Genomic DNA, 15,193 nt, shown 5'->3' with positions numbered 1-15,193 from the left:
ATAATGTAATATTATCGTTTACACACTAAACGAAGAATAAAATCTGGAGTCATTATTTACAGGTTATTATGATGTTATTTTAATTGAGATAACAATAGTCGCTTTTCCATTAGACGGTGCAAAACGTTACCGATATTTATTAAATGTCAAAAAAACAGAAGTGCGTAATATCGTTTTTTCCATGAAATCACAAATATGATGATTTGTTTATTTACTATCGCAAAATGACACGAGAAGTCACTCCATAAACATGGCGACGAACATAAATATCGTGTTGATTTACAGATATATTCATTATTATATATTATCCCTCTATCCCGTACTAAATTTAAAAAAATGATTTGGTTTCCTAGTGTGCCCACATATACCATGCTATGTTTCTTTTAAAACTTTTCTTCGCTTGTTGTCACGTCCGTCAACATCGTTTTTTTTAATTTTTTTTATTTAAGTGACTCTAGTTGCGGAAATAGGTTTTTTCATTGCACTTCTGCGTTATATACCAATTTTGCTACAACTGAAACCACCTCTTGCCCGGGCAAAAAACTTTTGATCAAAAAATGAGAGTTTTGGCGAAACTGTCATTTTTCAATGAGGCAAATTTTTATGCGCAAGTTAAATTTGCACAATTTTAGGGTCAATGGAAAAGTGACCACTGTTTTTTTTTTGCGGAACCTGAACTAAAATGAATTTAACACCCTTTGACTGTTAATTTCTTGAGTGTAATTGTAACACTTTGCAAATTCATCTCGTGGGCCAGTTTTAGTCCACGGGCCACATGTTTGACACCCCTGTTCTGCAGTGTGCAGGCTTTTTACCAGAATGAAAATGCACTGCCGAACACATAAACACACACAACATTCACACATACAATACTGAACCACCTTTAACACTGATTATCAGATGCATTTGTTAAGGCACCGTATAAGCAATTCAACAATATGTGCAATATCTCCACATTCATTTCTGTCCAGAGTTGCATTAGTTTCTCATCAAGATCTTGTATCGATGAGGGGAGAGTTGGACCATTGCATAAAGCCTTCTCCATCATATCCCAAAGACTCTCACTGGGGTTCAGGACTGGACTCTGTGGAGGCCAATCCATGTGTGAAAATGTATCTCATGCTCCCTGAACCCCTTCAAACATGATTTGAGCCCGATGTATTCTGGTATTGTCATCTTGGAATTTCTGTGTCATCAGAAAAAAAAATAAACCCACTGAGGTTCAAACCTGGTTCTTCAGTATATCTAGGTTCAGCTGACCTCATTTTATGGACATATGACATTGTAAACCTAGACCTGACCAACTGAATCAACCCCAGATCATAATACTGACCCCACAGGCTTGGAATGTAGGTGCTAGGGATCATGGGTAATCACTTCATCCACATTTCTTCTCACTCTGATGCATCCATCACTCTGGAACAGGGTCAATCTGGACACATCAGACCATGTGACCTTTTTTCCATTAAAACACAGTCCAATCTTTATGCTCTCTATCAAACTGAGGGTTGTTTAAGACATAAGAAACTACTCACAGGATCAATACAGTCTGCTGAAACATCAATGCAGTAATTATCCAAGGAGGAAGGATCAAACTCTTTGCTTAGTTAAATCCAGATGAGGACGTTTTTGGACTCCATTATAATCACTAACATTTTGATTTGTACATATAATATAATTACATTTATCTCTCACTAACTTTAACCCTGTAAAGCCTGAACCATTAAATCATTGACAGAAAACTCCAGTTCTTTGAAACTGGAGCCTTTATTGGTCTTTCTGAACAACCCAGTTTTTTTTTTTTTTTTTTTCAAATATCAATTTCCATGTATGATTTTCAATTTTGTATCATTTTTGATACATCGGGTCTCAATGCTCAAATACTATTATTTTTGAACAAACAAAACCACAACATCACACAAACATGTCTAACAAATCAGTAATTCCTTTTCAAAAGTGGCAAAGTTCTTCCTCCTTCCTCATTAATGACAATCTTGTAGTGTCACTGGAAAGGCCTCTGGATAATGAATTCCTCCCCCCTGGTGGATTATCCATGTATTGCATGTATCTGATTGTATACATCAGATTTTTCAAGAAAAAAAATCACAATCACTGATCATGTAGAGGGCTTCAAAACTCCTGTATCAGATATGATACGTTTGGCGTTATAGAGTTAACTGAGTACCATTTAAATGACTAAGAAATGTTCAGCTTAACTGTCCACCAAAGCTGCTGCTTCTTCCTTGAACTATATGTATATTCTTAGATGAAGATATAACATTTGTGTCCTTGCATGAAGTTTTGCTGGGAGCTGCTTAATTGTTGACGTTAGCCGACTCAATTAACATTAGCTAGTGATGTGCAATGTTGCTACTGTAGAGGAGCAGAAGATGGATGCTGAAGAAGTCTGAGGCGAGCATAAGGACTTTAGTAGAAAATGTACTTAGTTCTCTAAATAAACTTTAAGCTGGTATCATGAAATTCAAGATTTAAGATTTCTATTTTACATTTATGCAGAAAAAAACAGTCTAGGCACATAGGAATTATTTTGCAGGGCTCTTTTAGTCAGGTAAAAAAAAAAGCTAAAAGGCCAAAGAAAAAGCATCTAGTCTGAAATAGAAAGTTCAAGAACAATAACAATAAAATACAAAACAATATAATAAATAAATTATAAATACTACAACTGAAGAAATAAGAAACAGATCTATCTTTCTGGTAACAAAATGTGACACTGATTAAACACACACATTAAACTTTATCAGTAGTAAACATGCACAAATCTTACAGAATTTTTGATGTTAATATTTGTGACTGTTTTCGGGGAGAGTGTTGTGTGTTCAGATTTCAACAGTGAAATTCAGTTCATTGAACGTCTTTGAGGAAAAAGAAAACTGTTTCTGTTGTTGTAATATGGCCTCAGTACCTTCGTATTGTTGAAATTCTAATTGTTCTCTTTGACCCTTTAAACACTAAGCCTAAAATGGTCCACCTGGACTTTTTCTCTTATTTTGACTAACTAAAAGGTTAGAAAACATGCTGTGAGTGAGTTTGGCTCCTCATTATTTTAGAGCATTTTTTTTTTCCAGATCTTTCAAAATCTAGCAGTCATTTACAATTTCCTGGATCTTATAATACTGCTAAAACTGTTTCTTCTCCAGCTTCTAGTACAGGCATGAGTGAAATTACCATCATGACCCAATAAAACCTAAAAAGTACAACGTCTCAGGTTTCAGAAACCATTGGAATTTTTCCAGTTGCACAAACAGTGACAGAGTTACAGCCATCCAAACTGTATATGCACAGGGTGTGTCAGCGGTGACACGTCAGGTTTTAGAGAGTTAAAGAAGGGAAAGTGTGCATTGTATTTCCTTTCCCAATGAAACAAGGACATAATACGGTTTTAAAATCATAAGCATTTTTATGACATGTTTTATGTAACGCACAAACAGCGCACTGGTCTTTAAGGTCTTTATTATTTGTTTATCCTGTTATATGACAAAGCCTCAGCTGAGTTAGCATCATTAGCGTGTTTGGAAATATTGTGCGGTGAGGACGGTAATTCATCGAAGGGATTGAAGGGAAGTAAAGTGGGATGGAAAGGAGGAGATGGTAGCGGTGATGGGGGGTTTTCACCATCCTGAGGCGGGCTACGGTGATTCATCTCAGCCCTGATGTGATTTGTGATGCTTTTATTTATGTTGAAGACAGAAATCGGGGCAGGACAGAATCAAACCATCGCCCCCTCACTTCATTATGAATCTGTTTTTTCTTCTTCTGCTCTTTAGCTCCAATCTGCTGCTCTTCCTCTCAGCATCAAACTAATCCGCTTCAACTTCAGCACACTGCTGTCCCTGATGTTAAATTTACCCTGAAGCTCTACTGTACGATAAAAAAAAAAACCCACAACACAGACATGGAGAACAGCAGTGAGACCAAATCTGAAGACAAAACCGTTCAGGAGGATTAAACCAGCCCCAGAGGGGTTTTATTTATGATGCTTAAACGCTGGAACCTAACATTCAGATTTGGGTTTTCTGATCATTAATACACCTTAACACTAGTTATGGCAACAGTATCAACATGATGCTGATTTATTTGCATAATGCAGTTTAAAGACAAAAAAGGGATCAGAAATGGAGGAAAAAGACGGTTTTACATACTTCTGTAAAAAGACACCACAAAGAAATCTGTGTCATCTAGAAACATAATCCTGAGGAGATTCCTCGTCTGGTAAATACGAGCCGTTACACAGCTTATTACGACTCAGATTTACACTTTGTTGTAAATCAACATGTGAGACAGCCCCCGTTGTTTGAGAAAATGCCCCCAAACTGCAGCAACATAGACTGTCAACTTGTTTTGGTGTCTAAACCAGACAGTTTTTTACATATTCATACATTTTAATGTTACATGTAGCATGTCTCCTGAGGGTTAAAATTTGAGGATACTTTTTTTTTTTTTTTTTGCTACATTCAGTATAGTTCATTTCAGTTGTATTTATACAGCCCAATATTAAAAATCAATGGGTCATGTCAAATCAATTTCCAATCTATGTGATATACAACACCCTCTGCCCTTAGACCCTTGGTTTGAAAACCTTTACAGGGAAAAGAAATACAGAGAATTCAGGACAAGCTCTGTAGCCTCTACATGTTTTAAGGGATGTGGTCCAGGCTAGGATCATTATGGATGGTATAATGTGAGTAAGACTGAAATTTTGTTCTGTCTTTTTTTTTTGTTGTTGTATAGGTGGTTCGTTTCCACTTATATCACAGCAAAGTTCATTCTAATATTTTTTTTTGAAATCCTCATTTTAAATAAACAAATAAATACAGCTCAGTCATCACACCAAGGTAATTATGTAGATGCATATACTGTACAGTACATTCTCTGTAAATACATATATGAATGATGCTTTAAATGAAGGGACTTATTTCATATTACATTTTGAATCATGTATTTATTACCTCCGCCAAGGAGGTTATGTTTTTGTTGGTGTTGGTCTGTCTGTCTGTCTGTCTGTGTATGTGTGTGTGTCTGTGTGCAAGATAACTCAAAAAGTTATGGATGGATTTGGATGAAAATTTCAGGAAATGTTGATACTGGCACAAGGAACAAATGATTAAATTTTGGTGGTGATGGGGGGTGAGGGGGCCACTAATTTGCCTTGGTGGAGATCTTCGCTCTCCGAGTGCTTCTAGTTGTTATATACAGTATGTTGCTTTGGATAATAGACTCAGGTAAAAATTATATTTAGAAGCTTTGTGCAAATGCTGAATTAAGCATGTAGCAAAATATAAAATATAAAACATTAATAAATAAAACATGATATCTTGTTTTTGTTTTCTCCTTTTCAGAATTACCCCATTCTGTTGTGTTCACACTTTTCCATTTTTGTTTGTGTTGCCTTCATGAAACTATCGTACTGCGTCTTTGCAAAGCATCATTCAAATGATAAAAAAAAATCAAATTGCACAGTAATACTAGGTTGCAGATATTATCAGATGCTAAACTAAGATGGTGAACTGAATATGGTAAACATGTCTGCTGAGCATCAGCATGTTAACATTCATGTAAGCAAGCTTGTGTTAACATGTAGGTCAGTGCAGTTAAATTGTTAAAGAGTTTAGGGGATGGTGCTAGTTTGTTACATTGCACGCAAAGTCATAAAATCTAAACAAAAAGCTTTATCAATTATTTAGTGGACAGGCCAGTAAATGAACTTCCTCAACAGGAAACGTAATATTTACCTAAAGAATATGTCTTACTTGTTACAACCGCATCATAAAATGTAATCAAATCTATATAAATATATCTTTTCACCTATCTCTATGTATCTTTCACATGTTCAGATTTGTTTTCGACCCACTGCTGGCTGACTGTGAAGAGTCAGACTGCAGGTGATTTGATAGCAAAGAACAAACTTGGCAGAGTGGATTTAGTCAATATGGCAATGAAACGTTTGTGCGCTTGCTTGGTGATGAGCCGGTGGGAAAACTGTGATCAGATGAGTCAGACTGAGAAAAGAGCAGAAAAACAGAAAAACCTGTGAGGGTGTCAGGAAGATGGTCAGGAAACAACAAGTTGCTGCTTTATCTATGGAGACTGAAGATTGAAAACAGGCACATAAATTTAAAGGGTTAGGTTACGTCATGTTTAGGGATGTGGTACATGTTGTCAGAGTGAAAATGAAACACACCCATGCATCATGTCATCACACAGGAGTCATGTCCACACCTACACACTTTCCCATATACCTGGGTCCATCCCTCAGCTTTGTAAACACCTGCCTTTGTCTATATCTACTGATCTGAGCTTGTATTTCTCTGGTGAAGGCGGTGTGCTGAAATGTCCCAGTGTATTTTCTCTGAGATGTTAGCTAAATGAAAAAGTTTTATGTGATTTGACTTGAAAAAATGGGATGTGCTATCTTCTTTCACCTGTCTATTGTTGTCCTGACCAACATTAGGAGGTTGTTAAAGCTCCTTAAGGGCCTCACATGCACCTACAGTCTGTGAACTTTACATACACCTGTCAGTGATGACTGATCCTGAAGGAGACGACTCCCATCAAAGAAATGTGTGTCATCTAGAAATATAATCCTGAGGAGATTCCTCGTCTGGTAAATACGAGCCGTTACACAGCTTATTACGACTCAGATTTACACTTTGTTGTAAATCAACATATGAGACAGCCCCTGCTGTTTGAGAAAATGCCCCCAAACTGCAGCAATATAGAGTGTCAGCTCCAGAAATTGTCTTGGTGTCTTAACCAGACCAGTTTTTTACATGTTTGTACATTTTAATGTTACATGTGGCATGTCTCCTGTGGGTTAACACTTGAGGATCCTTTTTTTTTTTTTTTTCTACATTCAGTATATTTCAGATCAGTTGTATTTATGCAGCCTGATATTAAAAATCAAAAGGGTCAGTTCAAATCAATTTGCAATCTTTATGATATACAACACTCTCTGCCCTTAGATCAGTGTTTTTCAACCTTGGGGTCGGGACCCAATGTTATGTCACATGGTATACAAATGGGGTCGCCTGAAATGTCTAGAAATGATAAAAATAAAATTACTAATAAAAAATTAGCTTCAGTTTGTCATGTCAATACATAAATATTGTGATTGTTTTTCTCAATTCACCATATATTTTATGTTTCTGCCAAATGCATAAACTTAAAATATATGGTGAGTTGAGAAAAACAGTCACAATATTTATGTATTGACATGACAAACTGAAGCTGAAACTGAAGCACTGTGGTACTGTTTATCTTTGAAATGTTCATTATGGCTGGTTTAAGATGCTACAGCCCAATATTAAAAATCAATGGGTCATGTCACATCAGCCCTGTGATGAACTGGTGACATGTCCAGGGTGTACCCCGCCTTCGCCCGTAAATAGCTGGGACAGGCTCCAAGCGACCCCCATGACCCTAGTGAGGATAAAGCAAGTTCAGAAAATGAATGAATGAATGGGTCATGTCAAATCAATTTGTGATCTATATGATATACAACACCCTCTGCCCTTAGACCCTTGGTTTGAAAACCTTTTACAAGAAAAAAAAAAAAAAATACAGAAACTTCCCATGAAGTTTGTCTTGTCACCTGCCTGTGTGACTGATGTGAGATTTTATTTATGGATTAGATACGAGTGTGTGATGTGATAATGTGTTAGAGTCCATCACTAAGCTACAGCGGTTATTTGAACAAATAGGATTTACGTTTCAATCTGTCCAAACATCTTATAATGATGATAAAAAAGACTACTTTGCCACTCTATGTTTGTGTTTTTTACAGGAAGTGCAGGGACCCCAGTCATCTTTAATGAGAACGGTGACGCTCCTGGACGCTATGACATCTTCCAGTATCAGATTAACAACAGGTCGACAGCAGAATATAAGGTCATTGGACACTGGACGAATCAGCTGCATCTAAATGTAAGAAAAGATCAACTTTAAGCACCTTGCATTCGGTGTATGTCTAAATATGAAGTTGCAGACCCTGGTATTGACCTTTGTGGTTGTTCCTTCTCTCAGATGGAGGTCCTGCAGTGGACCACCGGTGAATCCTCCCTACCAGCCTCTGTCTGCAGCCTGCCCTGCCGCACCGGAGAGAGGAAGAAGGTGGTGAAGGGTGTATCATGTTGCTGGCACTGTGAGCGCTGTGAGGGATACCACTTCCAGGCCAGTGAGTTCACCTGTGAGCTCTGCCCCTACGAGAAGAGACCCAACCAGAACCGAACTGGCTGCCAGCCCATCCCCATCATCAAGCTGGAGTGGAGTTCACCCTGGGCGCTGGTGCCCGTCTTCATCTCTGTTCTGGGCATCATCGCCACCACCTTCGTCATCGTCACCTTCATCCGCTACAACGACACACCTATTGTCCGCGCCTCAGGGCGGGAGATGAGTTATGTGCTGCTGACGGGCATCTTCCTGTGTTACATCATCACCTTCCCTATGATCGCAGCACCGGATGTTGTCGTGTGCTCCTTCCGGCGGATCTTCCTGGGGCTTGGCATGTGCTTCAGTTATGCTGCACTTCTTACCAAAACCAACCGCATCCATCGCATCTTTGAGCAGGGTAAGAAGGCAGTGACGGCGCCACGCTTTATCTCCCCGGCCTCCCAGCTGGTCATCACTTTCTCACTGATCTCCGTGCAGCTGCTGGGCATACTTGTGTGGTTCACCGCCGACCCACCTCACACCTTCGTGGACTACGGTGAGCAGCGTACGCAGGATCCCGGGAGTGCTCGTGGTGTCCTCAAGTGTGATATCTCTGACTTGTCGCTCATCTGCTCGCTGGGCTACAGCATCCTCCTGATGGTCACATGCACTGTTTATGCCATCAAGACTCGAAGCGTGCCAGAGACCTTCAACGAGGCCAAGCCCATTGGATTTACTATGTACACCACCTGCATCATCTGGCTCGCCTTCATCCCCATCTTCTTTGGCACAGCACAGTCGGCAGAGCGGGTAAGTGTGATAAATAATGTACAGTCATGTTTTATGTAACACTCATCCCTCCAGCACTGTTTATAAATGGAAACACATACTGTCAGCAGCATCTACATATTCTCACACTCATGCTCTATGTTTGTGTGTGACACTGCTTTGTTCTGCCGGAGCTTCCAGCGATGGTTTAATCTTTTGTTCACCCTGGACTCTACCATTTAACTTTTTAAAATCCCTCCACTGAGCTGTCCTGATGCTCTTGACAAGCAATGTCAAATGGTATATTACTTCTTTCACTTTGTGGAAAGTCACACAGTGTACTTTATATTATATATTTTAACAAATACAATGTCTTAAGCAGATCTAATGGATTTTTTAAGTAGTTTTATTGACTCCGGTTCAGTGTAGTGCACAGTTTTCAGCATTTAACTGATTCATTATGTTCTTAATCAACACTTTTCTGTGTTAAACTACTTAGAATCAGACAAGACAACTACTTTAACCCATAAAGACCCAGTGCAACTTCTGTGGCAGTTTGCAAATTAATTTTTCTCTATATTTTCCCTTTCTTAAGTGATTTATCACTGATTATTGTAACATTATCCTCTTTATTTTGTATTTCTTTAGGCAAAATCAGGTGGTTTTCTATATTTAATTTGCTGATCATGTAGATGTTCATAAAATTTCAAAGTAAATTCAAAGGTTATATCAGAAACATAGACAATGGAAGATTAAGTGACTTTTTCAGCAAAATGTATCATTAACTGAACATAAACCAAGTGTCTCCATCCACTGTCATTGATCCAACTCCATGGGTTTTACTAGTGAATCAGTGTTGTAGAAGATGATGGTGTTTCCATGGTAACTACGGAGCCTCTGAACATCCAAATGGGTCATATCTGATGACTATGAAAAGATGACAAACTGTATTTTACACCAATTATTTATATGTATTGATTGGATCAAAAGGTATTAAACATTTTAGATCAGTACATGGTTCTGGACGATCATGGATGTTCAGGTCTTTATGGGTTAAAAGGTTCAGTTTGTGACATTCATTGTTGTCTGTCACAGATTGCAGTCAGTCGAATACTCCCTAAACCTGACTGCAAACATGGAGGTCCCTCTGTGGAGCCAGTGTCTGTTTTGTGTGTTCATTATATTTTAGTTAAGGGGATTAACTCTGATCCATGCTCAAATCTAGTAAGTGGCAATAATGCAATCTAATTCTGAATGCTACCTGCTATAAAATAGGAAAAGAGTTTTGTGCTACCGTAATAAAATGCCAGATTCTGTGAACAGCAACCAATTCAATTCTGATTCTAAGATAACAAAAACACAATAATTCTCATTTTGTGTTATTATGCACTGATAGAAACTTAACTATGGATATTAAATTCCATTTCTGTGACTAGAACCTCCTGAATCATGAACAGTGGACCTTTAATACAACAAAAAAGATTTTAAAACCACATGTGATTTATGAACACTTGGGGCATTCACTAATTTTCTCATTCTTTTCATGTTTTGTCTTATTCAGTTATCTCAGATCTGCAGGTTTTATATTTCAGCTTTTGTTGTAAAATTCTGTGACAGTTGCCCCAGGGACTTAAGGCTGGCCTGTATCATCTTATGTTCTAACAGAGTAATAATATCACCTACTGTAAGATCTATCACTTAAAAATCTCCTCTGATATTAATAACCATGAAGCACTTTCACAGATATTTTACCCAAGTTCACCATTCGCTCATTATTTCTGTCATAGTAAAGCCCTCCTGTGATACTGTTGCTGTCACTGATAAATGCATCCCAGTGTGGACAGCAGGATCTGAAGCTTTGCACTGTCATCTTCTTCAACAGCCCAGTATGATGATTTTAGAGGTGTGGTTTATGCTAATAAGAAAACCTCACCACTGTTGGTATCCTCATGAACAGATGGCATTCATCAGGCTGAAGCAAGACATGAAGTTGATGCAGTTAAAAAGAGAGAGATTTAAGACACGAGCATGAAAATGTCTAAGCATGAATATGTCTCTGAAATACAGAGGACGATTAAGAGGCCATCTGGATCAAGCGCTGATGAAGACATGGATGTCCTGACTGGCTGATTGATGATGGATTAGTTTCTGATCACTGCCTGCTCTGCAGCCTCTCGACACTAAACTAATTAGAGCAGAATTAAATTTAGCACATTCAGACAACAGTTTTTGGGTTGAGCTTGCTGTTAGCGAGTTGCCAGATGGAGGGTTTTGCTCATTATTGGGTCTTTGGGGAGATCTGGTGGACAGGTGGAGTGATTCACTGAGATTTCCTCTAAATATAGTTTATCAGTGTTTTTATGCTGCTACTGTTCACATACTGAGAGAAAGAAGAGTTGTTTTAGCCTGAGAGACAAAGAGGTCTGAACCGGAAACATCTTACACAACTGATGATAACCCTGATGATGATGATGATGACGATGATGATGATGATGATGATGATAACTGTTTAAGTGCCATCATGTTTCAATTTTAGACACAACTAGTGAGTGTATAACACGTACATAACTACCTCTAATCAGGTGAATTTACTGTATGTCAGTGGTTCTAGGCCCCTCTTAACCCCAACAACATTGTAACAGTGGTGCTATTATAACTTTTACTGAAAGAAACATCAATATTTTAACAATGCTTTTTGCTTTTCCTTGAATAATTTGTTCAAATTAAATATAACTTTGATTTTTTTTTTTTGTTTGTTTGAACAATACAAATAAACTCAACAAGACTGCTCCATGAGACAATATTTTTCCAAATAAAAATAGGAAATACGCAATTATCTTACAACTATGACAATAAAGTTAAGGTTTTTAGAACAGCAAACAAATTTTGGAAACAAATATGAACATTTTAACAATGTCAGTGGCTGCAATGAGCCTGTTTCCATAGTACATCTCAGATCATTAAAGTGCAAACTGTACAAACTGTGCAAAAACAGAAACATTGCACGTTTTTCTTTTCCAGTCCAATCCTCGTCCATTCTCCAAACCTAAACTCTTTGACTAGTGACAGATCACTATGGCAGTAGATTTGTTTGTTGTACGTCACTAAAATGAGTCCAGGGTGCTCCAACACTAAAACATTTGTTCCACCTGGTAGATGTTCAAACCTGATGAAGAAAAAAGACCCAGGAATGATCCCCTGTCCCCCCTGGCAAACCTTCATGCCCCCCCAGGGGGCCCACCCCACAGTTTGAGAAACAGTGCTGTATATGCACCTAAAAATCACTTGTTTGGACTGGTGACAGTATACACTACCAGTCAAAAGTTTGGACTCACCTGGTTTTTCTTTATTTTCATGACTATTTACATTGTAGATTCTCACTGAAGGCATCAAAACTATGAATGAACACATATGGAATTATGTAGTTAAATAAAGTGTGACATAACTCAAAGAATGTTTTATGTTTTAGACTCTTTAAAATAACCACCTTTTGCTTTTTTACTGCTTTGCTCATTCTTGTCACTCTCTGGATGAGCTTCATGAGGTAGTCACCTGAAATGTTTTCCAACAGTCTTGTAGGAATTCCCAGTCATGCTGAGCACTGGATGGTCAGCTGTGGTCCATCTCATGCCATTTAAATGAGCCCAAACTTTTGACTGGTAGTGTACATGGAGGGAGTTACTGTTCTCTAGTCCGTGATGATTTGACCAGGGGAATGCCTCAGTACTCCCACACATTGCAGTTGTTCACACATTTTTCTCTAAATACCTAGGACTCTTGTTTTCTTGGAGCCTTTTTCCCCACACAGTAGTTGAAATCCTGTCATACCTAATCCACTTACAGCATAAGTGTAGGTGAAAAGAAAAACAAATTTGGAGGAGAAGAAAGAGTTTTCCTTTTACAGTGGGAGCAGCTTATAGTAATCACAGTTCCAGTAATCAACTGCTTATATGGATCAAAAAGCTTGGAACAGAATCATTCCTACACAAATCTTGCTTAAATAATTGAAGTAATTAACTTCATTCTAGGTTGGGTTTTTTTTGTTTTTTTTACCTGAGACTGGTGCTGTGTGCACATTGAAATCAGGAGGAAGGAAAATAATTTCCTTTCAGTTAAAAGTGTCTCCTCGAGGCTTATGACAAACTGTCAAAATTGAGCCAACAAGACACAGCAGTAAAACAGTGTCCTTCAGGCTGCCTTTTGTATTTTATTCAAGCAATGAGAAAGACTTGTAGGTAATGTGGGGGGCGTAAAACAAAAGTTCATGCATCAAATATTGCCCTGCTGAGTGGCCATTGGTGAAGGAAAAGGCAGAATTGGTAGAAAGCCTGGGAGAGGATCATGTTAAATTAAAAAAAGAGCAAACTAGGGCTGCACGATTTATGCCAAAAATAAAATCTGGATTTTTTTTGCTCTAAAAACTTGATTTTGATTTTTGAGAAAAACTACAAAAGACAACAGAAGTAATTGCAATCATTTTCTTTTTGTGAATGAGTCGATTACATTCAGCATGTTTTTAAACCTAGCATTTTTTACTGTGCATATAGGGACCATGTCTGTTGTACATATAGGGACCATGTCCTTTGTGAGATGAAATGCCACCACATCTGTGATCTTTTTCCACCTGGCCTCTGTCTTGCTGTATGTGACACCACGTGAGAACGAAGCTGCTAATGTTACCTGCTTATGGGCTGGTGGTGGCGTTTTAACCAGCATGTCGTTTTGATGTCCCCAGTGCAACACACTGCTCCCACTCTGGCATGTGATGATGTTTGAGGTGCTGAAATGAGTCAGTTGTGCTGCTGTCTTTAACTGACACCGCCTTCAGGCTGAGTTTGCAGCGAGGAATGGTTTGGTCTTCATCAGAAACTTCGAAGCTGTACCAATTCCACACAACCAACTTGTTGTTGCTATTTTTAGCCACAAACTTTTCACTCTCCTTAGCAAACACTGTTTTTGTTCTGGTGTGTGGAGACCAAAGACTGTGGAGACCACTCTCACAGTTAGGAGGAGGAGCCTATGGTAGTCCAGAGGCACACGGCCCAGAGACACGAGAGGAATGAAATTTGATTTGACGATTACCCTTTTTAAACATTGCCCTAATTAAATAATCCGATTTCAGTTTAAAATCAATTAATCGTGCAGCCCTAGTGCAAATGAGACAGAAACCCACAAAGGGAGTTTTGTACAAAATCTTCATTGGGACATTTGGCTGATCTGGGTCTGGAGTTTAACACTGCCTTTCAGCTGCTTAAAAACCCAAATGTCCCAATAGCACCGATAGAACCCGGTTTATTACACTGTCAACACACCACATGTTAGTCACATCCTGAACAATCTGGTGTTAATGAACTTACCATGACTGTGATGAGTGAGACGGACAGCCAACAGGGACGCCAAACAGTAAATCATTACTAATGATTCTGCAAAAAAAAAAAAATTTAAAAATACAGATATTAGTGGAACACATTTCAAACCCTAGGTTTTGTTAATGCTGTGAAAGACTACAGATGCAGAAAAGCTCAATATACACTCACAGTCAATGAAAACTTTGAGGCCATATTTTTCGACATAATTTTTATTTTGAAACCCTAAACTGGAATTTTTTCATATGAATCATTTGTTTAGGATATTGGCATACAGAAACAAAAATCTAAAGTTTCAAGAATAGTTTCAAAACAAAAAACTTAACAAAAGAAAATGGCAAACACAAAGGTGCCAAAGTAACTGGGAGAAGGTGCCAAACACAAAGTCACAACAGTCATTACCAGGTACGGCCTCTGTTTGCTTGTCACTCTCTCTCGCCCTGGGCGCGGTCTATCATCAGCAGAGCCTGTGGTGTTGTGGCGTTCAACCAGGTTTCTGATTGTGGTTTGGGAACAGCCCATACATACGCCTGGCTATATCACTGGAGCTCAAACCGGCCTCCACCATACCCAGTGCCTGGAGACGTTGTTCACGTGATAGACGTGGCATGATGCCATTCACTGGACTAACACTGGTGGCCTTTTTTGGGCCTTTACATAGGCCTTCAAAACCAATCCTCAAATTGTGCAGATACCCACTGAGTATTGCTCAATGTGTATTTGGTCCACTTTTGCAAAGAGACCAACCCATGTGCAATGAACCTCGACAACATGACAACTCATCATTATCTCAACTACCCGAGCACTAAGTCATCAATAAATCCACAATGAACAATTACAACCCCCCTACAAGTAGAAATATGCAGACATTTCTACCTCAAACTTTCTATTGA

At 38.5% G+C, this 15,193-nt stretch overlaps 1 protein-coding gene across 2 annotated transcripts in view; it reads left to right on the top strand.

The window, feature by feature from the left end:
- Nucleotides 1-15,193, top strand: part of grm8b (glutamate receptor, metabotropic 8b) — a 212,384-nt gene that overhangs the window by 178,225 nt on the left and 18,966 nt on the right. For both annotated transcript variants that reach the window (XM_030137259.1, XM_030137260.1), the window contains exons 8-9: nt 7,802-7,941; nt 8,041-8,976. In XM_030137259.1, coding sequence (XP_029993119.1) covers nt 7,802-7,941; nt 8,041-8,976 — 1,076 coding nt within the window. The remainder of the gene's footprint in view (nt 1-7,801; nt 7,942-8,040; nt 8,977-15,193) is intronic.

The sequence above is a fragment of the Sphaeramia orbicularis genome, chromosome 6, assembly GCF_902148855.1.
Source record: "Sphaeramia orbicularis chromosome 6, fSphaOr1.1, whole genome shotgun sequence".
In the NCBI taxonomy this organism is placed as follows: Eukaryota; Metazoa; Chordata; class Actinopteri; order Kurtiformes; family Apogonidae; genus Sphaeramia; species Sphaeramia orbicularis.
This window is presented reverse-complemented; position numbering and strand designations above follow the sequence as displayed.